The sequence below is a fragment of the Acomys minous genome (genome assembly GCF_964271855.1).
Source record: "Acomys minous genome assembly, chromosome: 2".
Classification (NCBI taxonomy): Eukaryota; Metazoa; Chordata; class Mammalia; order Rodentia; family Muridae; genus Acomys; species Acomys minous.
Window position 1 is genome coordinate 145,223,786 of NC_140484.1, and position 26,709 is coordinate 145,250,494.

The window sequence follows — 26,709 nt, forward strand, 5'->3', positions numbered from 1 at the left end:
CTGTCAGCAGAGCTTCCTGTGCGTATGTTTTATGGGGCTTCAAAAACATTCTCAAATGATGTATGACAAGCTTCCCCCAGGATGCGAAGGGTACACGAAGCCAGAAAAGTTCTGTCTCTACAATCCTGGCGACATCCATGCATCTCCTGCAACATGCTTAGGCTCATGTCACTGGCCATCACATGACAAGCGACATGGCAGCATTAGTCCTGAAGACAGGGAAGCATTTTAGCCTTGGGAGCCACTGAATTCAATTATGCTTCTCCGGGTGATAGTGCTTACTGAAGTCCTGTAGCCAAATGCTTTCTGTTTCATTCATATGGTTTTAATATGGTTTTAACCAATTGCAAGGTTATTTATAAGTTTGCAACTCCCAAGTAGACTTATAAAGCACCCAGATTTAAGTAGATCCAGTTGTGTGGCAGTCAGGGCCCTGCTTATATGTGGTTTCAACTTTTTATTTCTGCACAGAGGCATGTGGCAGATTTGTTCCTGAATATTCTCCGATTATTTGGTAACAAGTTCACAAAAGGTTCCATTGTAAAATTATAGAAGCTCCTTTGAAAACTAACACATGATTCAAAAACAGGAAATTCTATCTCACTTAAACCAGCAATAATACACTGTTAGTCTAACTTTCCCCATATGAGCAAAGGACAGCAAAACAAAACTAATGGCCAGCCAGCAAATGTCTTTGTCCAAAAGGGTATCTTGGGGATTGTATAAATTTGATTTCAGTTAGCTATACAATTTGCAGTGTAAACTTTTCATTGTTGTTCATTGAAACACAGGCACAATTTATTCAAACTATACTATTACAAACCAAAAATGAATATTTTCTTCAAAATTATGCATAGTTTCAACAGGTCAGCTGATAATTTTTGAAGCTGTTTTCCCCACAGAAATATAAACATGCACAAAATTGGGAAAGTGTAAGGCATTACAACGTTGTATCTGTTTTAATTTATGAGCTATATAAATACATCACATCCCCTAAGAGGTTTTCCTGTAATTTAAAGAAAATATGTATGTTGCAAAAATAGCATATATTTTTAAGAGAAAAATAGGGGCATGGGAAGCTGTCAGTGCTGAAAGAAGCATAAAGCCTCTTCACTCAGAGAGCACGGAGGCCAGGAAGGCCAGGAGGCTTCCGGGAAGCCCCCCAGCCTCTACCAGCACAGTCAGTGTGCACTCCAGGGCCTCCGGGCTCTCAGCCGCAGCTCCGTCCACCCTGTGCCAGCCATGCTGGCCTCAGTTTACTCCATTGACAACTAGCTTATCTCTGGGATTCTTCCGGCTCTGAAACTTTCCGAGCCAGTACTCTCTGCCTCTCTACCCCTCCTAGATCTCCAGCACACACCGAAATCACTTCATTGTGTCACCAAACGTTCTTAGCAACCATTCATCTTCTGAAGGAATGGACTCAAAATTAATCCCTATGTCAAACAAATGTACTGAGCTGTGGTCATATTTGGTCCCTCAGTGTCTGTTTGCTGCTTTAGAAACTCTTTGCCCTCCACAAGCAAAGGAAGAGGGACGGGGGATGGCATGTGAACGCAAAGGAAAGAGGCAGTGAAAATCAGAGGGAAGTCATTTCACCTAATTGGCTTTAGATCTGCCTCTGTGTCCAGGCTAGTGTCCACTGTGTGGGCACCGGGCACTGGACTCAGCACACTCCTCCCACCTGCAAGTGGAGCTCGGCAGAATGGCTGCTGCTGTCCTTCAAAGAAAGAGACTCCCTGAAGTCCAGCTTGTGTGCGTTTCACTGCATCCTTCTAGGAGGAATGAAGCGCCACGGGGTCAAAGGACAGCACAGATGAATTTGTAACGAAAGTCACATAACTGTGAATTACATCCGATTAGAGAATAAGGCTTCTTAGGGTTAAATTAAAACTTAGGAACTCTTCTCACTTAGTAGTAATGTTTAGAAGTAATCCTGAAAACTGACAATTTTTAATAGGCATTTAAAAGAAGAAGAAAATATTTAGGAACCTTGTTGAAAATAGTACTCCAAGATGGCATGTCACAAAGGACAAAAGAAAGTGTCCAACTGTGGTGATATGTGTTAATTGTATGGCTTTCCCAAGCTGTGGGAGAACTGGTGTCAATTACAGTATAATTACCATTACTTCCAACAGAGTTAACATGTAGTTACTACAAAGTAGCGCACAATTAACTGGTGTCACACTGCAGACTAAATAAGATACAAATTAAAAATTCCCAAATGGGGTCACAATACTCTTCTAAAAAATAAAAATAAACCTAAAATATAAAATTAAATTAAACAAGTTGTCCCCGATAATGTCACACACAGCCTTTCCACATAATTACTTCAAAGGGGTTACATTCAAGAGATTTAAATGAGGGTGCTCTATTCCTAGATATTACATTTAAAAACTGCATAAAGACAGAAATGCATACATTAACAAAGACTTTAAATTGCGTAAGCTAAATCCATTGCAAATACAATTACAGTTTTCTCACTTCTTCCAATTCTTGAACACTGAACCACCCTTCTTTGAAACCAAATTCAAGAGGATCCTCAGTGTTATTTAATCAACGCTGGACAGGAGGCTGCCTTAATGGGGCCACAGGGGCACACAGGTGAGCAAGGCTGGGTGGGGAAGGCGAGTGGGATGGGGGCAGGGCAGGGCTGGGGCTTACAGGACTAGCAGGTTATTTGCTGTGTGTGGCACTAAATCCCGTCAACTCTTTATCAGAAGGTGAAGGGAAGGCAGGAAGAATGGTCCAGCTCAGGCCATAGGAGTAAAGTTCCTTGCTGGGATGTCTCAAGTCAGCAATAGCAACACAGGAGACGGGGTGTGTGGGAACACATACAAGCTAAGCACACAGCTAGGTTTAATTGGAAGGGAACTGTGAAGCTGATGAGGGGACAAAGGCAAAGTAGCTGTCTTTAAAACACAGCTACAGTGTGTCTGCTGTGTCCTTTTCAAACATCTGGGCTTCTGACTGAATTCCTGTGTAAGCGTTCTTCAGAAATACTGCACAGGACTGTAGAAAGCTGATGGCTTTGTAACAGACTTCCAGGATAGAACTGTTGCTACAGCCCTAAATAATCAGAGTGGAAACTGCTATGGGATTGTCATCTTCTCGTTAGTATGCTAAGAATAAACTTGGTAAATAACATGTTAATTAGTGTAGCAGACAATATTTTATTAGCAACTTGTGTTTTGCATATTTTTGAACTTTTTTCTTTTAATTTCCCATGCCTGACTTTTTTTCCTTTTTTCTTTTCCTTGTGGTATCCAATGACTGCTTGAGATTAAATGCGGCTAGGCGCATTTGTAAAAGGCTGTGCAGCTCCTTTGAAAATTACATAAGCATATGTACAATCTACAGCGCTTTAGGGCAGTTTGTTCTCCCTGAAGTCAACTTTCTCTTCTTTTCACTGAATATGAAACCTAGGAATAGACATTGATTCTCGCCTCTGCTTCTATGATTTGCTCCTCTAGATCTCTGACCATTTGTTAGGCACCAAGGGAAACCGGCCTGGTGGGGGTGACGTGGGACAGTGATGGGTGTGTGACGATGCCAGCCCACTTCCTCATTTCCACAGTGCTGCTGCATTCCTCTGATTACTGCAGTCTCAAAAAATGTGCTGACCACTGTGTGTGTCAGGCAACTCCACCAAACCTGGGGAGCTAAGATCGCAGCCAGAGCACATTATGCTTCTGACATAAATGAGCTAGGAGCTCTACGACCTGCAGTTTGTCATCAGAGACCCCACAGACAGAGAGAAGTGTGCTAGACATTACCACCCCCATCCCCTGTGTGAATAAATGACAAAGTAGATACAAATAAAGACCACCTGATCTTGACAACCGATTCTGACTGACATAAACCTGAAGTATTTTCAGTTCAAACTATAGCCTTGGTGAAGTATTTTACTTATTGACATTACTGGGGCGGGGCTGGGGGCGGGGGCTGGGGGGAGGGGGTGGGTTTGTCATCTCCACACGCAGAGATGATTGAAATGCTTTGTATTATAGCTTAGACAATGAAATTTGGAACTACACCAACTTAGTTTCTTAGTAAATCAGAAGTCAGTCTTCAGACTCATGTTTCAACAAGTTAAAGGCCGAGATGGTGGCAGGATTGGAACGGAATTTAATTCAGTTCATAAATTTGAGGTCTGACTGATCATTCAGGGAGAGGCGCTAAATAGTAATGTGTTTTTATTGTTATCTTTTATTTTGGTTTTTTGGAGACAGGGTTTCTCTGTGTAGCCTTGGCTATCCTAGACTCACTTTGTAGACCAGGTTGGCCTCCGCCTGCCTCTGCCTCCTGAGTGCTGGGATTAAAGTAATGTGCTTTTAAAATGCAGGATTTTTAATTCGTGTAAAAAACATACAACTGTTTCTATATAGTGGGACAGTCATTTCTGTAGCGTTAGAAATGGCACTTTGTCCACATGAACTGTTTTCTAAATGAAACAAGAACAACAGTTCCAAGGGCTTGAGAATCAGACCCTCAACAAACAAGCACACATGTGACCTGTCCGCTCTCTACCTAGTTCAGGAGAGATCTGGAAACCAGCAGAGGCAAAGAAATTGTTCTCAGTTTCAAGATTAGCTAAGGAGAGTTTCTTAAAATGGATCTACATAGTATCAAAGAACAAAACAAAACAAACAACAACAGTAAAAACTCAACAGTTATTCATAGAACAAACAACTTTGTGTGAGAGTATTATAATTAACAGAGCTTTTAAATGCTTGCAAAATTTTTAACTGTAATTGCTGGCCAATTAATGACTTAAGGCATGAGAATAACAATTATACAAATTATTGAAGTTTTAAGACTACATTCCTTCTCTTTTGTGTTTGATTCTGTTCCTGAGACCAGCCTCCCTATGTAGACCTGCTGGCCTGATACTTGCTGAATAGATCAGGCGTGCCTCAAACTTGCAGTGACTCTCCTGTCTCTGCCTCCTAGGTGCTAGGATTAAAGGTGTGCAACGTGACTACTAAAATGTAATTATTATGAAACTCTCCTGTTATGTGTAATTAAAAAAAAACCAAAAACCTAAAAAAAGGACTAAATTTGTTTTTAACCAGTTAAATAAGGTCAAAATTAAATTTATATTGATTAGAACAGTCAGTTTTAATAAATGAGGTAATAGCCAAAGATTAGCAAATTGATTGGTTGGTTGATTAAAATAAGTTTGGCCAAGCCGGCTAACACCTGCCATTCAAACAATGGTCTGACTTGTGGTCTTGTTCTTCTGTGAGCACTAAAATAGAAGACAGACTATTAGAATGGTCAGACCCAAAGAAACAGGCCTGAGAAAAAACACATGTATTTAGGAGCTGCCTGGTTTAAAATACTAGCCTTCCCTGGAAGACTAGTGGAGATGTCTGTGGGCTCGCTCTTGTCCTTGCCAGTTTTAAAATGTATTGTGTGGTGTTCTAAACATCCATAAGTAGTGTTACCCTCTACACAAACCAACTTAAGTGCAAGTACTTTTAGAGTGGCTTCTATACAGATTAAAATCAGTGTCTTCTAGTCCTTAAAGGTGCCTTTTGATATGCCCTAACTTCGTTGAGCCACCTTTTAACATGATAAAAATGGGGAGGATGACCACAGAACACTGCCCCTCGGAACAACATGAAATGCAGACCTTCAGGACTGTGGCCTTGCTGTGGGGATAGACAGCAGGCTGGTCAGCCTTTAGCTGGCTTTTAGGTCTCGCTTACTGCTCTGAGGAAATTTAAAAAACAGGTTGTCCAACCGCCAGCGATCTTGGGCACAACAGACCTGACTTACTTGAAATGGACTGCATTTCCTCTCCACAACCTCTCCCTGCCACTACCACCCACAAGGATGATAAACTAAAAAATTGCTTTATTTATGGAAAACCAGAGAGGACACCCTATGTATTTATGTATCAGCCTGCGGCTGCCAAGCTCACTCCATTCCAAGGAGGCTGCAGGCAGGCAGCCCAGAGCATGGCCGCGCTTCCCTTCTAAGTGGAAGCCGCTGCCTTACTTCCCAGACTCCCTTCCCAGACCCATGGTGACATCAAACACGCTGCCAGCCCTGCGCCTACAATCTTATTGGAAGCCACAATCTGCTGATGTTTCAGAACTCTTTGGGGAGGCTCAGGATTGGATACTTGCCTGAGTCCCCTAGAAAAAAGAGGCCTCATGTCTTAGCATCCAGCCTCAACATCTTTTGCGATCTGGCACTGGTTAATTTCCAGGACTTCACTTGGTTGTAGGCATAGATCAGGCCATCACAAAGGCAGCTGTGCACGCAAGCTTCCGAAGCTCCTTGGCATTCAGTTCACACATTAAGAGTCCCGGAGCTTCTCAAGGCCAAGACTTCATGCCCTTAGCACCTTAATAAAGGAAACCAAACTGGGCGCTGTAGCGCACGCCTGTAATCCCCACACTCGGGAGGCAGAGGCAGGCAGATCTCTGTGAGTTCGAGGCCAGCCCAGTCTACAAAGCAGGTCCAGGACGGCCAGGGCTACACAGAGAAACCCTGTCTCTCAATAAACCAAAAGCCAAAACAAGAAAGAAAGAAAGAAAGAAAGAAAGAAAGAAAGAAAGAAAAAGAGAAAAAGAAAGAAGAGCAACCTTAGGTTCTGTCTGCACCCACACTATGCTACCTCCTCCTCAGGCAGTAACTCCTTGTGGTTTGGGGAGAGCCTTCACAGGATGCACATGCTGGAGCTCCCACAGCTGTGTTGCTACAAAGGACCCAGACTGTACAGGGAGTTGCACTTATTATACATAGTAGCCTTTCTCCAGAACAATCTAGACGCAGCAGTTGCCTCTTACCACTATAAGAGTTTAGAGAAAAATCACCAGTAGTCAGACCCTGCACCGTAACTGCAGCAAGCTTAAGATTGTGGTGGGGGTGGAGGGAGGAGGGAGGGGGGGAAGGGAGGAACAGGACCAGGGAAGCAGAGGGCTTAGGGAGCAGATCACAGACACAGGGGTACGAACACACACACACACACACACACACACACACACACACACACACACACACACACACACGGAGGCAGAGCAGCGCACACACCCAGCAGTTGAGCAGAGCAGGCAGGGATTCTGAGCACAAAGCCCTCCTGAAGCCCAGCAAGAGGTAACTGTCTGTAAGGCCAGGGCACCACACACATGTGGAGGTGCCTGAAAGGAAAACACAGCTTCATGTGGGGCAGAGGAGCTCATGCGCTCAGAGTCCGGTTTCTGGTCATAAGCACACAGCTAGTGAACAATAATTTTAGACTCAGTGGCAGAGATGGGCACGGGGACAATTAGGACAACAGTTTTCGTTTGAGTTACCAACTGCAGTAAGCTGCAGCGGGGGTGGCGGTGGGGGTGGGAAGGGGGTGAGATTGCAGAGACCACAGGGGCACCTGCTGGCTTCAAGTCCTCAGCGCCTCCCTTGAGAAAGCTTTGACAGGGTTTTCCTGACAGGAGGGTAAGACTCCTGTGCTGAGAACTTATTAGCCAGAAACTCACACAAACTGTACTAATCACTTCAGCTCTTCATTTGTGCTTCCAGCCTAGCTTTTCCTGCTTATTAGTTACCAGGTAACAAGGTCATTGTCAGGAAGTCTATCTGGGAAATGCTCCTTTACACAGGCCATTACTTCCCTTGCTTCTCCTCCTCCCTTTTTCCTTCCCTCTCCTCTTTCCTCAGCTCTCTCCTCTCTCCTCCATCTCCCCCTCTGTGTCTCCTTCACCCTCCCGTGGAGCCTGGTCTTCACTACCGCCCAGATGAGAGGCCAAATGCCAGCATGCCTGCCATGGCTACACTTGGAGCCTCATCTGGTGTATCTCTGCAGTCTGTCTAGGTACACCGGAAGTGCTTCCTGCTCCCCAGACCCTCTTCCCACGTGGTCAGTGGGCCACCTTTGTCTTCAAGCGCCGAGGCCCCTTGCTTCTGGGTTCCTGTGTCTGGCACATGGATCTCATCTGTCATGTCTCCTATATGAGGCTGCATTTTCCACCTGGGCAGAGCAGGACTAGCCAAGCGTGCGCACGAACCCCGTCCATCAGATGAGAAGCACTTCCTGCCCAACTCTGCGCAGTTTCCGAGTGCCGGAACCACGACCAAGTCAGAAGACAGAACTCACATCTGCCTTACTCTACAGGGCCAATGTTCTTTCACTCTTGCCCACAGCCTTGTATATTTATCACTTCTGCCTTCCCAGTGAGTAAACAAAGGCACTCAAAAGTAACTGGCCACAGGTGTCACCACTGTAAGGCCATGTGGCTGAAGAGAATGGAGTATTCATTAGACAGAAGCAGAGACTCTGACCACACTGTGACTTACTTAAAAGGTTTGGTTCCTTCCTCCACTGATGATTTTTGCCTAGATCCAAGGATATTACGTTATGGCAGCTACATCCATGGTCTAGAATACAAAAGACCAAATCTGCTTCCAACCTCTTCTGTAGGACATTTCTAACTTAGAGAATCATACTCATAAAAGGGCAAAAAAAAGGCCCTGCCCCCTTTTGTGGTCAGGGGTCAAACCCAGGGTCCCTGCATGGCAGCAAGTCTGTATCACTGAGCTTCATCCCCAACCATAGCGAGCTCTCGACAGGCCAATGTAACTTCACAAACGATGAGTTCATGAAGTTAGTTACTTAGATTTGCTTCTTATTTTAGAGGTGGAAAACTGAGATTGATTTTAACGTTGATAGCTTACAATCAACATATAGAATAGGATCCAAAGCTTAAGGTTTCCCTTTTCATAAAAATTACATAGATTTCCCCATAATAGAACAAAGTCAAATGATCTTTGGTAGGAGTTACTGGGACTGGCAGTCAAGAAGATATGTGAACTAGGGCCAGTAGGCGATACATGTCACAAGATATGCTTTGTGTTTCTTAGAAGCCAGTGCACTGATGTTGACTTCATTTATAAAAAGACAGAAAGGGCAAATCAGGGTTGTACCAAAAATAAAAGCAAGCATTTCTCTCCATAGCAGGAAGACAGTACTTTGGGAAATTCTAATCTTAGTTGCAAATGTCAAGATTACAAACTGGATCATAGCTAAAAGTGAACCTCTGCCAGAGTGCTCCTGAAGGTGCATTTGGGACAACCAGACTCAAGACAATGCTGACAGGGGATCCAGGAAGGGAAGAAGGTCACATCCATTGTAAAAGTTTGAATACACTCTACAGGGACAGAACTGAGACCCATCAACTGAAAAAGAAAACAGCCAAAGAGCAACAGTCACTACCATCAAAAGAGTTGAACAGAATTAGAAACAAACACATTATAAAGCAGCCTCATATGAATATCCAAATCAACACACACTTACACACACACACATACACACATACATACACACACATACACACACATACACACACACACACACACACACACACATGAGAAAGAGAGGGAGGAGAAGGGGAGACAGAGAGAGAGAGAGAGGGAGAGAGAGAGAGAGAGAGAGAGAGGGAGAGAGAGAGAGAGCGCACCGTTGTTCAGGGTTTACTAGGACACACGTTCGAGGCTGACACTGTGAGAAAAGCTGAAGTCTGTCTGCTGCATTGGAAAAGATGTGGGCTAAGAATCCATGAGTGAGGAGAGCTGCACTTCCATTGCTCCCTGCATGCACGTCAGCCAACCATTTGAGCTTTGGAACCTCACCTTCCCCTGCAAAGGGAAGTGATAGGAAGCCTGTCTGTAAGAAGGGTCATGTGAGCCAACTGTGGTTGATAAACAAGAGAAAAGGCTTTGCAAACAGAACACTGACATCCTCACATACTCAAAGCTGCAACTGCCAGAGGAGCCTCCTCAAGTAAAGAAAGAGAGATACTGTTACTCACCTTTCTACTGTCACAAAGGCTTATGAGGCCTTTAACAAGTGCAGATTATTGAGAACTAAATTGTCCTATAAAATGGATGTGCAAAAATTCTGTTATTGGCATCAATTAAAACCATTTCATGTGCTACCAAGTACTTACTGAGTACTGAGCATGCCTGGAAAACAAATGTCTCCTTTGACCTTAACTCTAATAAGGCATTATACAGCATATATATCATATATTATACATGCGTGTGTATCATGTTATATGTGCATGACTCCCTAATGAAAGAATTATAACATGTAACAGAGAAGCACTAGCTGAAGTCAGTACTATGTAAAGTTCAGAGTCACCTCCATCATCACCTTAGGACATAGATGCTGTCCTGGGATCTGGAATGTGCTCCAGCCCAAATGTTAGGGAGTTGGGGTCTTGTACTCTTCTCTAATACCTTGTATTTTGTAGCAGGCAATTGCTCCAGTCATTTCTGCCTCAGTTTGCTCAGCTATAAAATGAGAGACTGTACTAACTGGTCTGTAAAAGCTTTCATTGCCGAGTTAACTCTCCTTACAGTGAGATGGTTTAAAGAAGTGCTGGGTCTACAGATGGAAAAAGATCCTCGCTAACTCTACATATGACAAAGGGCTAATATCTATTCTCAACAGGAGAATAGCAAATGGCTGAGAAACACTTAAAGAAATGCTCAATGTCCTTAGTCATCAGGGAAATGCCAATCAAAAATTTTTGTGTGCCAATTTTCCTCAGTGTTACACATGACTTCATCTCCTCTTTACCTATGTACCTCTGTTTCTTACCAGTTGTTTCTTTCCCCACCGTCCCCTTTCCCTGTGGTTCTTATTTACTTGTTTTACATTATATATCACTGCAAATCACTCATAATGACATTTTCTGCATTAAGGCAAGGTATAAACTCAAGTCAACCCACTCTGTTAATTTTTGTTCCTTAACTCTAAGAGAATTAAACCTCAAAACTCTTATTTCTAAATACTTTTGATGTTTGAGTAGAAGATGCTTTAAAATTAAGTCGAATGCAATTCAAGCACTAACGCAGACAGGTGTACGGTACAATCTAGAACAGCCTACAACCCTTGAGCCTCGTAGGCTCTTTGAGAGAATCCAATAAGCCGAAACTCTTCCCACTGTAGCACTGAGATGTTATTTGTCCATTTTGGTTCCTTTCTTTAGTGTGCAAACACGCCTAGAATAAAATCTTAACAACAAAGCATAACAGAGACCCTGGCTATTTCCAAATGAATCAGGCACCAAAGGACTTTGTAAAACTCAAAAGCAAATCTTTCCACATTACAGTTTTTGCTTGAAAAAGCATAGCTAGTGCTCAAAATGTTGCTTACATTGATATCTAATTTTTTAGATTTTTAAATTTTGAATTGTTATTATTTTAAATGAGTACTCTAATATTTCATTTTAATATCTAATATGATGGATGTTAGTTGTTATCATTAATGTAGTATGACTCATACAAAGTCAAAGTCTTTGGGGGTCTTTAATAGTTCTCAGGAGTGTATAAGGGCTTTGAGATCTCAACAGTTGAGACCAGCCCAGCAGTAGAAAGAGTAGATCCAGGCGGATAAAGGCTTAGAAGGCGCCTACCCTAATGAGGGGTGTAATTATCACGTATGTTCTATGCATTGCCCAGATAATATCTCTTCCAGAGGACGGGAACAAAACCATGACTTGACTGTATTGAGTCTTAACACGTTCAGTGGGAGAAGTGGTAACTTGATTTTGCATTTTAAACTAAATATCTGTAAACACACTTAAAAGCTTCATATCTGCTCCAAATGCTGACCTGTGTCCTTAAAAAAAAATCTTTTCTTATTTTTATTTTTTAAATAATTTATTCAGATTACATCCCTATTGTTATCCCCTCACTTGAATCTTCCCATTCCTCCCTTCCTCCCTCTTTCACCCTATTCCCCTCCCCTAGGCCTGTGGCAGAAGGGAACCTCCTCCCCCACCATATGGTCACAGCCTATGGAGTCTCATTTTGGTATCCTGCTTATCCTTTCTCTGAGTGCCACCAGGCCTCCCCATTGAGGGGAAGTGGTCAAACAGGGGGCACCAGAGTTCATGTCAGAGGCAGAACGGTGAGAATTTGTATGGGACTATAAGACTCCAGATGCTTTTTAAGTGATGAGAGTAGGGACTTGACTTAAAGGTATTTGACTTAAAAAGCATCCTGAGTCCTGTAAGTCCGTGTAAATTCTCACCGTTCTTCCCAGGGAGAGTGCAGAGGAAATAAGAACCAGAACCGAGAAAGTTTTTATTGGCTTTTTTTTTTTTAATGAATTAAGCCTTAAACCAGTAGCTAGGCAACCAATGAAGTAGCCCTGACAACAGGGAAGAAAGAAGGCAATGGCTGCATTCAGCCAGAGGCCACACCCAGCTCACAGAGCTGCCCAGTGCTACCGGTTCAAATGCAAACTGCAGCACTGATAATTCCTCATTGCTCTCTTCTCATCTTACAGAGCTTCCCGTTCATGCACATTGTTTTAGGAAAACACCAAGGCAAGTATAACTATAGATACTCATCTCAAAAGCCTTGCAGGAATGCCTCTGTTTATGTGGCTTTATGCAGCTCACAATAGCGGTATGCTCATTAAAATGGATGTTTGGAACTCTGATATACACCTTGGTTTGGATTCTAAGTAAAACTATTCTCTCCATCTTCTGGAGGTGTGGAAAATAGATGATAGGAGAAGGCATGCTGGCGTAAAGTGGTCTTAAGTGGTCCTGGCATCCTCACCTTTGAAACAGGAATAGCAAAGCCATCTCCTTGAACAGATCGAGAGACACTGTCCTTCATAGGCAGTGAGAGACACTGTCCTTCATAGGCAGTGAGAGACACTGTCCTTCATAGGCAGTGAGAGACACTGTCCTTCATAGGTAGTATTTTGGAGCATAAAGTACTTTTTAAGTATTGTTTGTCAGGTTGTGAAAAGCATCCTACAAAGTCTTTTGAACTAACTTATGTGTTTTTGGTTTTTGTTTGTTTGGTTGGTTTTTGGTTTGTTTGTTTGGTTGGTTGGTTTGGTTTTTCAAGACAGGGTTTCTCTGTGTAGCCTTGACTGTCCTAGACTCACTTTGTAGACCAGGCTGGCCTTGAACTCACATTGATCCGTCTGCCTCTGCCTCCTGAACTAACTGCTGTTTTATAAACAAAGATGGTCACAGAGTCTGCCCCTTCCTGTGAAATCTCCATTGTGCTCCAATTCCTCCATAGTAGACTTTCTTGGAACATATTGACAGAGGAAACACTGCAACTGAGCATGCCAGTCAACTGCAAAGACAATAATCCCAATTAATTGGTTCTGTGGACATTTGATTTGAAAACAGCAAGATCCCTCTGGTCTGTATAAGGAGTTCAGCCATCCCTCAGTTTGCCAAATAGCTTGCTCTCAGCCTCCTTCCACTTCCTGTTGTGTGGCTGTATTGATTTCTGATTACACTTACCCTGTCATGCAACAGTAAATATCTGGACCAGCTGTAGAGATAACAAGAAGCTGTGGCAACTGACCATGAGAAGCCGACTTTCTTGGGTGTTTCCGTTTCCCAATTAGAGGGGAAGGGCTATACACTGTGATGCTGATGATTTGTGCTTTGCAATGTCAGGCTAGGTGCAAGGATCCACACTTGGAAAAACTCCAATAGTGGCTTTAAAGTAACTAGCAACAAGTTTACAATGTGCCTCAGTGAGGAGCTTATCAGAGTCTTCCTGTATTTCACTGAGGGGAAAATGCTATTTGGGCATAAGTAATGATCCCTGCTATCAAACAGCAGGCTAGGTACTTTTAAAAAGAAAGTGTGTATTAGAAATACACTAAGTCAGGTGAAAAGAAACTTACTAGCCAACAACAATTCATAGTTGAATATTATGATCTTGCTGGCTACATCCAGATTCTAGTAAGTAACTAGTGTGTGGAAGTTCCCTGAGGGTCTGTGAGACGGCTTGGCAGGTAAAGATGCTTGGCAGAAAACCTAGAGATCTGAGCTCAGTCTTGAGAACCCATGTTAAGGCAGGAGAGATCTGATTCTACAGAGCTGTCCTCTGACCGCCACACATGGCACGCATGCCCACACCGTCATGCACACAGATCCAGTAAGAACAATAGTTACAATTTAAAAACTTTTAAAGCTCCTTTGAAAAAAAAAAAAGGCAAACGCACCAGGTGACTATGCTCAGCTGCCTGTTGGGGTCTTCAGAGCCTTCTCTCTGTTCGCAGATGCTGTGGCCCCCAAGGCACAGGAGTCCCACCCTTTATCACACGTCAAACAATTCCACAGCCCATTCATGAAGAAGGCCACCCTGCCTCACCTCTCTCTCAGCCAGATGCCCTGTGTACTTAGCTCCAGGACATTTATAAGCAGAGAGATTGAAATTCTGCGGTGGATTGTCACGACAAAAATACTTAGAATTGTCAGAACAATAAAGTATGGTAAAGAATCCATCATGATATGATGTAATCGCACTGGTGCCCAGCACAGATGTGGCCGGCTGGTGCCCTTGGTGGGAAACACTAACTTAGGGCCGAGGCTCAGCCTGTGCTGGCAGGACACTCACAGTTGGTGTGCAGATGCTGGTGGGGACGATGGTGCGGAAGTGCTCCCGAGGTGCCGTTACAGGCTATTGTCCCCACAATCTGTGTACTTAGCCGACCCTGAAAACCCTGCAACAGCCACCCAGAGCAACTCCACTGGTGCCGTTCTGGCCGATCAAATCAGTGATGTCTCATACTGAAGTGGGAAAATAGAGATTTGCTCAATAAAGTGAAACAGATCATGAGTAAATATGTATTCCTACGGATGCACATGTGAGCCTATGTGTGCTATAAAAAAACACACCTTTCCTGTTCCTGGGCCATAAATGGTAGCCCACACTGCTTATGCACATAGAGTTGTTTAATCATACCTGGTACAAACAACAAAAACAAACAAACAAACAAAACAAAACAAAACAAAAAGCTCACACATTTCCAAGTCTGATTTAAAGGTCTTTATACCTAAAGAAAACTGGGCCAATAGTTAAAGGTGGGTGATTCTGAAGCCAGATAGTAAAGTAGGTTGGTCCCAATCCACATCCTAGTCTTACTTTTTGACTTAGAAGAAAAAGTGAAAAGAAACAGTGGTGCCCCATATGGAAGGAAAGTCAGGAAATTAGGGTGGAGATCTGGATCCCAAGAGCAGCTGCCGCCAGGGGCTCTGGAGTGCTGCTCCGGAAGATTCTCTAACTGCAAGGCCACTAGCCTAGCAAGCCCAGAAATTCCCGCTAGACGCCAAACAAAGCCATGTCACACAAACCACCCCAGCCAGCGGGCGTGCTCAGGAGGCCTGGGATGCTATAAGCGCCCGTCAATATACATAGCATCCCTAAAGAGCATTGCAGTGTCCCAAGTTCAGCCCCAGGAAAGTTGTCGGCTGATGTAGTGAGTCTCTTCAACTAGAACACCACAGCTTCCTGGGTCTGTGGAAGCCTCTTTGACGCTTACCTTCTGGGACCCGGTTCCCCTCAGAGTGTTCTCAGTGTGTTCAAAGTCAACCCGCATTTCTCATTTTTCTATCATTTTTTTTTTCATTTAGCTTCAGATTTCTTCCTCCCAAATGAATTAAGAAAAGTCAATGGGGAATAAAAATTAATCTTTGGAATTTGAAGCATATCGTGCCCACATTTGACTGTCAGCTCCAACTGATCATAGTAAATAAGGACATAGCGTGCAAGCTATTCATTTTGTTTAGTGGTCTATGGGTATGTGTGTGGCCTGCGTTTCTGTATGGTGTGCCAGATCCTGTAGGACACTAATGACAGTCACAGTACAGTGAACACTGAGGGGAAAACCACATCTTTCCCAGGCTTTGGGAGCTCACCTCTCTCTGGAGATAGTCTTCCTGGTCCATGTGAGGCTTGACGTGTCCCATCATATTATCAGTCCTACTAGCCCCACCCTACCCTGCACCCCAGATGCCCCCCAGAGGGGCCCAAGGGTACAGCAGTAAGGCCTAGAAGATGAGCTATACATTTGCACCCCTTCTCATGTGCCACACTGTTTCCTTAACGGGAAAGTCTGAGCCTTTATGCAGCTGTGAATGTGACCTTATTTTGAAATACTTTATAGATGCCATCAAGTTAGAGCAAGGTCACAACGGGTTAGGTGGGTTAGGAAGCAGACACACAGACAGAAGGCAAGGAGGAAAGACAGGAGGAAAGAGAGGAGGAAACTGGGGTGGAGCAGACATAAGCCAAGGTTCCTGCAACAGTGGGAAGCCAGACGGGGGTAGGGAAGTTGGGGTGACTGGGGGGGGGAGGGAAGGAGCAGAGACTCAGGGAGCTGCAGAGAGCACCCCTTACAGCGCCCTGCCTGGGCACTGGCCTCCCTGCTTCTCTATACAAGGCAGCGTGTAGTCGCGCAGGAAAGGGTTACACCTGTGCTTCCCTGTGCTCCCCAGCACACAGGAACACAAACAGCACCACACGCTCCCAACTTCTTTGGGAGCAAACAGAAAAAGCCTGCAGAGAACTGGGGAACGCGCACACTTTTATCCTAGTGTACAAACTCTGCCACTGTGTCCTTGCCACAGCTAACAAGGGTTGAAGCAAAGGGGAGTTTCCTGGCCTGAGCTCAGCACACTGCAGTTTTAGTTTACTGAATAAACATATAATGTTTTTAAAATATTTACTTAACAACGATTACTGTTGTCTATCACAGAATTCACTTGTCCCTCTACAGTAGTCCTAGATTTAAAAGTAAATAAATAAATAAACAGACATTTTTCTCACAGCTCAGCGCTGGGCAAGTATTCGTGTGCGTACAAGGAGTGAGTTGTCCCATCAGGGGCAGCCCCCCCAGTCACCACACCTCCACTCTTCTCCAGGGGCCAAATGCGTCAGTCACGTCTCCTTCACGGCCTGGACAGGCGCAGTGCGGGAGGGAATGGAGAGCCCGCCCAGAGCCCACGCGGTCTAGTGTGCTTTTCCAAGGCTATGACTTTTACCTCATGGCCTCTGCTACGCCTGCTCCTCTAACACTCTGACCACACTGGCCTGTGCAGCCATAGCTCTCTCTCTGCAGTGCCTTCCAGCCGGTTCCTGTGGCAACCGGCTTCATCCATGTCTCTATCCTGAGTCACAGCCCCAGGCGGTCCTTACTGACACTTCTCAAATGACCACTCTAAGCTGGCTTCCTCCCTGTAACTGGCTTTATTTCCGCTGGTTCCTGGACATGGACTGACACTACTTGCCCACCTCTGCGTGGTCCCTGTCCCCTATCAGCCTGTGCTCTGTTTAGCTCAGGCATTTGCTCCTCACTCACGTGTGTGTGTGTGTGTGTGTGTGTGTGTGTGTGTGTGTGTGTCTATCTCAGAAGAGGCGCTGGATAAATGATTTGCTGAATCAAAATGATAAGAATCAAATGCAGTTTGAAACTTGCTCGTTCTGTCTTTTACTTCTGATGGGAAGCATAGCATCAAAGTTAACGGTGAGGCGGCCATTCACTTAACCACTATTGTGAACTCCTGTGCATCCCTTTAAACCTTCTCACCCTCCATGCTTACTGTAATTACATAACTTGCAGTCTTTATTAGGCATCTCCTGAGTACTTCCGAACGGGACAGAGATTCGCCGACACACAGGGAAGCTGGGTATGCAGAAGGCAGCCTAAGTGCCAACCAGCAGGAATAGGAGCATGTGACACCGGACAGGCTTAAGTAAAGGACACGCTGGGCCTCAAGCTGGAAGCCCAGATCTTTGGTAGCAGGCCAGGACCTGGAAGCCCTAATGGCAGAGGCTGGGGTGAAGCAGTGGTCTGCCCTGCAGGGGGGAGGGGTGCAGCGTTACCTTCTCACTCCTGCAGTTGCTCAGCCCCATGTTGTTCATAGAGGACAGTTTCCCATCGACTCCATGCGGCTGCTGTTGCTGCTCCCGCTGGATCTGTTCTCGCATCTTCCGAGCCTCCTGAATGGCTTTCATCACCGTGTCCTGGTCCCCAAACAGGGCCGGGGAGTTGAGACTGGACAGGATATCTGTGTACACAGGGTGCGTTATTAGAGGTGTGTGGGGACGGGGTCTCCCAAGTGCTGGCTGTGTTCTCTGAACAAGGAAGGGGCACACTTGTTCCACGGAGGATGCCCCAGCACTTCAGGCTGTGTGGGCTGTTTTCTACTCTCCCACAGATGACTGGGCCTAGGTTCTAATCTTCCGTGTACGGGGCGTGCATTTGTCCTGCTTGTGCCTATGGCTCCTACATTCCAGTCCTAGATCTTCTGGGAGGCGGTAACTGCTTTGTTTGTGTCTACAATTTGTGTGCGATCTTTCCTGGTCTGTGGGGGAGGGACAGGACGGGGCTAGGCAGAAAGGCAGCTGGGAGTTCTATCCACATCCTCTGTTGATTTAGTGTATTATATGCAGGACAGGAGATCGCGGCCCAACGGAATGAGACCTGAGCGGGAACATGTGCACTCCGGTGACATCTGTGCGTGTGTTTATGTGTCCGCTGCAGGAGTGAGGGGGTGGGATGGAACACACCATGCTCTCCATTCTCCAAGAGCTGGCTGGTTAATGAAGCGTTCTCCTTCTCATGCTGCCTCGGTTATTTACCAGGAGATGACAACCCTGCCCCACCCCCAGCTCAGACACCCACTGCTCCCGGCCCTCTCCCCGACGCCCCGCTCCCGACAGGGAAGCAGTATGTGTGGCAATGGTTTTCACATGAGCACAAATCCTCAAATCAAGTAAGAATAAACATTTTCTTCTATTATATTCCATGTAACCCAGGGGGGAAAAATGAAATGGAAACTAATTTTCCTCTACGCCTTGCATTTTACTCAGCTTAAATGAATACTTGCGATCATTTTTTCCATTTTTAGACAAAGGACAGCAATTATTTGATTACTGATAGATTTCAGCTGCTGTTGTGTGAGGCCCTATGTATTTCATCAAACATGTGTGTGAGAGGCATGTATGCATATATGCATACACCTCACAGAGACAGAGGAAAACAAAATACAATGAAGTTCACACCACATGCCTTGTACGTACAACACGTATGCATATATACATATATATATATGTGTGTGAGCTGAAAAAAGTTACAAAAACTTTCCATGAAAACATTTTTCAAAGTCAGCTACTTTATTATAGAATATTGAAAAAACATTTTCTTTTGTTTTGAAGTTTTTCAGCTAAAAAAGACACTTTTGTGCACTATTATTTGCACAAGCTTGCTGACCCATACCGGATGCTTTTGCTCCCACCCATCTGGCTCCTGACCTAACCAGCATGCTCCACTGCTGACAGGAGCAGGCCTGTGACATGCCAGCTCCATCTCTGTCCCTTTGCATGCACATCCCAGGGAACAAGCAAGATGTAAAAGTGGACACTGCACACGGGCCACGTTTTCCTTATGTTGGCTCTGTTTTCTCTCATGTCCCAACTCCCCAGACAGCAGCCAATGCTCACAGTGATGTGCTGGGTGAGTGGCACTTCTCCCTGAGTGCCCCTGACAGGGAGGGAGAAGCTGTGGCTCCTGTGACAGGAACCTTACCGGGAGTCAGACCCAGCTGCCGTCCACGTGCTGATGTCCCAAGTGTCAGTGAGGATCCCACACCTCACTGCCAGAAACCCCACTCACGCCCAGCCCAGCTGAGCTCACCTCCAATTGTGAGCGTCCCGAGAGCTGGGAGTTCTGGGTGTAAGTCCTGGCTCTGCTAGTTCACACCGCAGGACTGGGGCCCAGTCAGGCTACCTGTAAGAACTACGCTGCCTAACTTGTAAAAGCCAAGTAGACTTAAACAAGCAAGACTAGTGTGAAATTGTAATAAGTCTACCCACATATTACCATATCTAATTATAATAAGTAATAGGCACGGTGCTTCAGCAACACAAGGAAGGGGATGTGATAGAAAAATGGCAGGTCTAACTCCCAACTCCTTTGAATCTCTGTACCTTTATTTGGAAACTAAGAGACATGAAGAGTCCGGTGACCCCACCCTCGATGTTTCTGCTCTGTTCCTGCTCACGGAGCTTTCCTGCCTTCGCTTCATTCAGCCCAAGCACGTGAACGCGCTGGGATCCACCTGTCATAGACCCTGGCAGGTGGACTGTTCCCTTCTGGCCATACAGCATGGCCCATGAGCGATACAGACAACGCTATTGCCCATTCAGAGTTTAGGAAAAACGAAGTAACTCCAGAGTCAGAACACTTTTCAAACAGGGGTGTGAAGATCCCCAGAGATCCTTGAAAATGCACACCAGAGGGCAAGAAAGAAAGGGCACATTGTGACATGGCTTCCTCTGTGAAGCCAGCTCTTGATGCCCTTACAGAATTACCTTTTGGACAAAACTGATAAAACTCAGACATCATCTAAAAAATGGATCCTAGCAGGATTTGAGGCATTTCCCAAAAGTCCTAGTTGCCCAGGTACTAGGGTGGGCTCCGCTTCAGTGGAAAGAACCCACAACCCTTCCCAGGGAACACACGGGACCTCAGGCTCCCCGCAGTGGCCCACTGGCCAGCCTGCTTTCTTCCCTGGCTCACAGGCCTCTGCCATTTACCTAGAGAGGATCCTCTCCCCAGGGTTCCTCCAATGGGGCTGGGGATGCTGCCCTTGTTGGGCAGGTTGACAGGGCTGGTTTTGCTGGCTGGGAAGAGGCTCTGGGTAGGAGATGTCGGGGACTTCACGGGCTCCGCTGTCTTAGGCCGGGATGAGAGATTCAGAGGCTGGGCTGTTGTTTCATCCTACAAGAGTTTAACATAAATAATTATTTTAAAAAAGACAAATGAAGCACATTATCACTTAGTAAGCCACAGTTATTTTACACCTCCGAGACAATGCCATGTTCTCCTACAATAATAACAAAAGAAGCTAATTATCTACCTCCTTGAAGATTCATCGGAAGGAACCTCATTAATTTCCCTGTGTTATGCTTCTATTTACATTAACTGTGTAGTTGGATCATTCTTTTTGCCAAATTAAAATCTGAATTAGCTCACATTACAGCTTAATTTTCTAATGTGTTTTCAGGGATCTAAATTAACCTAGGGCATTTACAAAGAATTATTTAAAATTTCAGTAGCTCTGTAGTGCTTTTGTGTTAGTGTCTCTGAAAAGTTCCTGTGACTATAAATAGTCCCTGCAGCTAATTTTTTAATATATATTTTAAATCAAACAATTCCAAGTGCTTTAGAGTGGAACCATGGGAAGCCATCTCCTGCTCTCCAGAGCCTCTGCCCTCGGTGTCCCATGCCACACCACAGGCTTCTCTGTGGCTTTCTGGGTGTGGGTGTTCTTATGGTTTATATTCTGGTCTCTATTCATGTTTAAAATTAATTTTTGTGAAGAGCAAACATACATTATAATTATGTTTTACATGCTATGCTATGTGCAATTTATTTTTTGTGCTTAAAGTGATGTCTTGTTACAATCTTTGCTACATATATTTATGGAATGTCTATTTTAAGGCCTGTATCCCTCTACACTGAGCCCAGTATTTTCATCTTTGGCTTGGAACTCTAGGTTAGCCAGTGACTTGAAAGTTAAGCAACTTGTTTTCATTGTGTCTCATTTACTCTACCATCAGAGAACTACAGACAGTATTTCCATCATATTAGACATATTAAATATGAGTATGTGACCCAAAGGTTCAGTGTTAAGATCTGCATTACTGAAATCTGAAGCAAAATCATCAGCAAATGTCAGATCTGGGAGGACACAGAGAACTCACTTTCAATGACATTACTGAAAATACACAACAGAATCTGGTGACAGAACATTCTCTTCCGTGTAAACATGTGACCTCGCTGAAGGCTTATTTCTCCATCTATAAAAAGATGGCCATATACTAGGGACAGCACTGGAGGAGGAGGGGCGAGAGGAGGGACAGGAGCATGAGCAGCAGTGGCCATGCACCACGTGCTGCACTGGGTACCGGCAGTGCATTAGGCCACGCAGCCACGGATGCCACCAGGAGGGTCTGTACTACTAAAGATTAACATATGAAGAGATGAAAGTCAAAACAATAAAAACCACTTTCTCAAAGCCATCCAGGGAGGAAAGAATTTGAATCTAATTTACTGGACTCCATATTTCAACTTTTCTTTCTACCAAATGACCAGGGAAAAGAGATCATTCGTATATTATTGTAGTGATATTCTATGTTTCAGTTGTTGTTGATGTTGTTTGTTTGGTTGGTTTGTTTAGTATTTACAGGAAACAAGTGTTCTGTCACATCTGTGTTGCAATGCACTTTAATCTATATTTAGTATAGGGCATGTTCTGGGGAAACAAGATTACATCCACTATGAATATCAAAATTATCTGATGTACTAAATTAACTTGCTTCTTTTTGCCCTTAATTCAAAGGGTATTTAGACTAGTCACTTCCTTCACTCACACTAGAATCATAGCAATTTATATGCTAAGCATTTCGTTCACGTTCCCCATGTTTCTTTTATCTGGGGTTTGCTAAGCTTCTAAAATGTCTGAGTTCAGAGTTTTTGTCCACTTAGAGAAATGTTCCTCCATTATCTCTTCAAACATAAGCCTGAGCCTTTCCTCCAGTTGTGTGTGTTAGACAGACCATATGATGCTGCCCCCAGGACTGGCAATCTTTCCTCTGTGTTTCCTCACTTTATATAGTTATGTTCTGTGCCTTCAGTTTCTCTGCTTTTTTTTTCTTCTGCAGGTGTCTAAACTGCCACTAAATCCCATCCAGTTACTGTTCACCTAAAGAACTGCACTTATTACTTGTAAGTGCCTTGTCTTACTGTATTCATTTTTCTCCAATTTTCTTGAAAGCATGGAATTTATAACATCTTTTTCAGTTTTAAATATGCTCTAATTTATTATTTATAATTCACCATTATTGTCAAGATACTCTCAGTTGTAAATCATGATAGAGGGACAGCATCGGATTTACTGTCCAGGTTAAGACCTCACCCTGAGGACACAGGACATGATGTTAGACAGTGCTCTTCAGGCGTCTGTGCTAGGGCCCTGGCACAGCAATTCCCCAGATAAGAGAATTCTAAACTGGTCCCACTTGACCACCTAGAAGGACTTTTTGGAAAGCGGTACAGGGAGCTTGGCAGCCTCCCTGAGCAGAGAACTCAGAATTTATGAATGCTAATGAAGACAGAACTTTTGAGGAGTACCAAGGAGGACAGACGTGCAGAGAGAGAGAGAGAGAGAGAGAGAGAGAGAGAGAGAGGGAGGGAGGGAGGGAGGGAGGGAGGGAGGGAGAGAGAGAGAGAGAGAGAGAGAGAGAGAGAGAGAGAGAGAGAGAGAGAGAGAGAGAGAGAGAAGGCTGAGGAGCTGCAGAAGACTGGCCCGCAGGGTTAGGTAGCTGAGCTCGGATCAGCAGATGCATGTGAGAAGGCGACTTGAGGCTGAGAGAGTGAAGAAGGGAGGAAGCAAAATGGCTGCCTGTTCATAAAGGACTGTGGATGGCCTACTCTCACATTAGCACAGTGAAGGGGGTCTCTTGATGTGCATGCAGGACATTAAGTAAAGTCCCTAGGAAGCTGCTGCCTCATTATGGGGCTAAACTACCCTGAGATTCCTGGCTGTTTTGAACCTGGCTAACAAGTATGAAAAGTACATCCAGAGAGGCTCCAATGGTTCTGTGTCTCAGAATAGGCCAGATATTTAAAGAGACGCAAACATTTTAATAGCCAACACTATGAAATTCAAAACATGTAGTGTCTACTCAGTAACTATGAGTTTATACAGAACATGACAATATGAATAGAGAAGAGAAAAATACAACATATTTCACACAAACCTCATAATGGCACAGATGGTAGCACTAGCAGATATAAGCTAGAAAAGCAACAACTTATGGGAGGCTAGGACGCAGGCAAACCACCATGTCACCAGCTGAGAATATTTATTCTGAGAAAACATTTGTTCTTTCTATGTAAGAATAGTGAAATTTTGTGACATTTTGGTAGGGCTAATTGTATTCCCCCTCCACCCAGTGTAAAATAGCACAGGTGTTTGTCAGGAGACAGCCCGTAGGGACTCAGAGTGGCTTGCCAGACGGAGACATTTCTTGCCGTACATAGAGATAATATGTGCTACCCACAGCCCAGCTCAGTGACTTTGGGTCTTTCTCAGTATGGAAGCACGCAGCCAGATACTTCCATTCCAACACTGACACTCCCTTCACTCCCTTCATGACCGCCGTGAGCACCCCCACTACCACCACCATTTACGGAGTGCTCATTACATGTTAGAGAAGACATGGCCCATGATGCTATCACCTCCCAGATGGCAGTGGCACACTTTGAGGAGATGAAAGCCCTCTGTTCATCTCTGCTGCCTCCTGCAACCTTGCTCGTGCAGTATACGATGCATAATCGCGCTCTAGACAGGGCAAGCAAGTGCACTGAGACACATAGTGGATCTGGACGATCAAGTCTCCACAGTTAGGGGACTGAGTTTGCTCTCAGAAGTTCTTCAGTAATGGGAACATTCCATGTCAACGCTCACTTCATGTTTTGCCTTATATATTTCTGCTCACATGTATAATACATGATTTAAGAAGTATAAGAAATGGGTCCTTTGTTGCTAACATAAAATAGTCAAGTCAAACCCTACAGAGCCCTTATGCCTAAGAATTTGCATGTGGTCAAGTGAGTAATATAAAATCTGTTGGCCCACAAAGCTGGAATGGTAAAAGCAGATAGAAACTTGAATTTAGCCAGGGAACACTTACTCATCCAGTAAAGGCTTGGTTTGGGGCAGTTCCAGTTGGCCAACTTAAATTACAAAATGACTTTTTCATGTTGAAATATTTAATACCCAAATAGCCTGGGCTGCTGGCGGTTCACATATGCGTTCCCTAACAACTGCAGAGGCTTGGTCCTTGGGTTGAGCTGTTGTGCTGAGTTTTATTCACTAATAAGCTCATGGGACATAAAATAATGTTTCCACTTATAATTCCTGTGCTAATTGTGATAGCTCAAGATTTGTAACAACTAAGTGTAATTTCATCTTATTTCTCTAGAGAATCTAAAAGAATGGGTGGCATTAATGTAATATTTGGGAGTAGAGCACAGACAGGATGTCTTGAGGATACTCATGTTTTTGGTCTTTGATACTTGGAGTTCATTATTTTTGCGGGTTCTCTGAAATCTCAACCTTGCTATCTAAAAATCTACCAGAGTGAAGCTGCCTCGGTGACTATGAAGCGCCCAGCGGTGATGCTGACTGCTCTCGACTGCATCTTATCTGCAGATTCCACAACTGCATGGACTTCCCATGTGCCGTGTAGACATGTGACAGCCATGCATCTGCACTTAGCACACCTCTCCAAAGCTATAGCCAATTACACACAATTGTTTCTCCAAACTCTGTGAATTTATTAACTCAATACAGGAAGCAGACACAGTCCCTCCAGCCAACTTATAGGGACCAGATGCAGCACATATTTGAAGTGACTGGTCATTTCCCTTGTCGCCAGGATGCCCTCAGGTAACCAGTGTGAGGATATTGACAAGCCAGTTAAGGTAAGCACGCAACAACACTTCACCCAGGACTGAGAAAGCCCGTTTATCCCGTCAGAATGACCTAACACAGAAAGCTCCATCTGTCAACGGCACCCTATTCCTCAACTCCTCTTTATGGCCAGTTCTGAAAGACAGGCCTCCACCAAACAGTGCCAAGTCCAGCATTAGATTCCCCTTGATTCTCTTTTTTATCTTTAAATAATTTATTCAGATTACATTCCGATTGTTATCCCCTCACTTGTATCTTCCCGCTCCCCCCTCCCTCTTTCACCCTATTCCCTCCCCTAGGTCTGAGACCTCCTCCCCCACCATACGGTCACAGCCTATCAGCTCTCATCCTGGTAGCCTGCTTCCCCTTCCTCTGAGTACCACCAGGCCTCCCCACCAAGGGGAAGTGGTCAAATGGCGGGTACCACAGTTCATGTCCTCTTGTAACACCAAAGAACTTACTTTGATACTGTGAGTGGGCCCCCACCTGCTTAAGGAACGTGGCGAGAAGTGTTGCAAGTCTATGACAAAGACTGACAATAAAAGCACAGCAATTCCTGCCAGTGAACATTAAAAAATGAAATCCCGACTCTGAAGGGAGAGATTTTTTGAGGAGTGAGCTTTCGGAGTTAGGTAAGGCTCTCACAGTATAGCGCTATTGTTATCAGAAGGGAAACACCTGTTTCTCAATGCTCAATCATGACAGTCCCCATAATGAGGCCTGTTTGGGTTCTTTTATGTTGCTGTGTTCCAGCTGCGTGTTCCCAGCGTAGCCAGGCTCACTACCCTTCTTACAAAGCAATTTTCCAAACTGTTCCCACAATCCGGCAAAGCAAGTACCTTAACTTGAGTTACAGGGCTGGTCCCTCTCTTTTCATTTTTTATCCCAGTAGGTGAGACCGCCCCTGCTGTGTTTGGAGGCTGTGGAGTTGATGGCATCTTTGCTCCAGGTGACACCTGCATGCTGGCCAGCTGAGCGGCGTAGAGCTGCTGCAAAACAGAGAAGGCAACGTCGTCGGTCTCGTTAAATGCTGCTGAAACAGGTTAAAAAAAAAAAAAACTTACCGTATTGTCAGATAACATCGCCCACAGCCCTGCAATTTCTCCCTCACTCCTTTATTAAAGTGGAAAATAAGATAGGGCAAGAAAATTCAGGAGGAAGAGGGCAAGAGTAAGAGGCGCGGTGCTATGGCTATTCCCGCAGTGACACCACAAGACTGGTCTTCCCACAACTCAGCTCCCCCAGTTGTACTAAAAGGAGTTCAGCTAAGCAATCTCCAGCATCCCTTCTAGAGCCTGCAGTCGCTTTATAGAGGTCTTTAATGTTCGGCATGTCCACTCATTGACAAAGAAACTAACTCAAACTTCTGCAAGGAATCTTC

General features: G+C 44.6%; 1 protein-coding gene across 15 annotated transcripts in view; it reads right to left on the reverse strand.

Moving 5' to 3' along the window:
* Positions 1 to 26,709, reverse strand: part of SOX6 (SRY-box transcription factor 6) — a 602,500-nt gene that overhangs the window by 51,975 nt on the left and 523,816 nt on the right. For all 15 annotated transcript variants that reach the window (XM_084771677.1, XM_084771678.1, XM_084771679.1 and 12 more), the window contains 3 exons: positions 26,168 to 26,317; positions 20,383 to 20,566; positions 17,668 to 17,852 (listed from right to left, as the gene is read on the reverse strand). In XM_084771677.1, the coding sequence (XP_084627803.1) occupies positions 17,668 to 17,852; positions 20,383 to 20,566; positions 26,168 to 26,317 (519 nt within the window). The remainder of the gene's footprint in view (positions 1 to 17,667; positions 17,853 to 20,382; positions 20,567 to 26,167; positions 26,318 to 26,709) is intronic.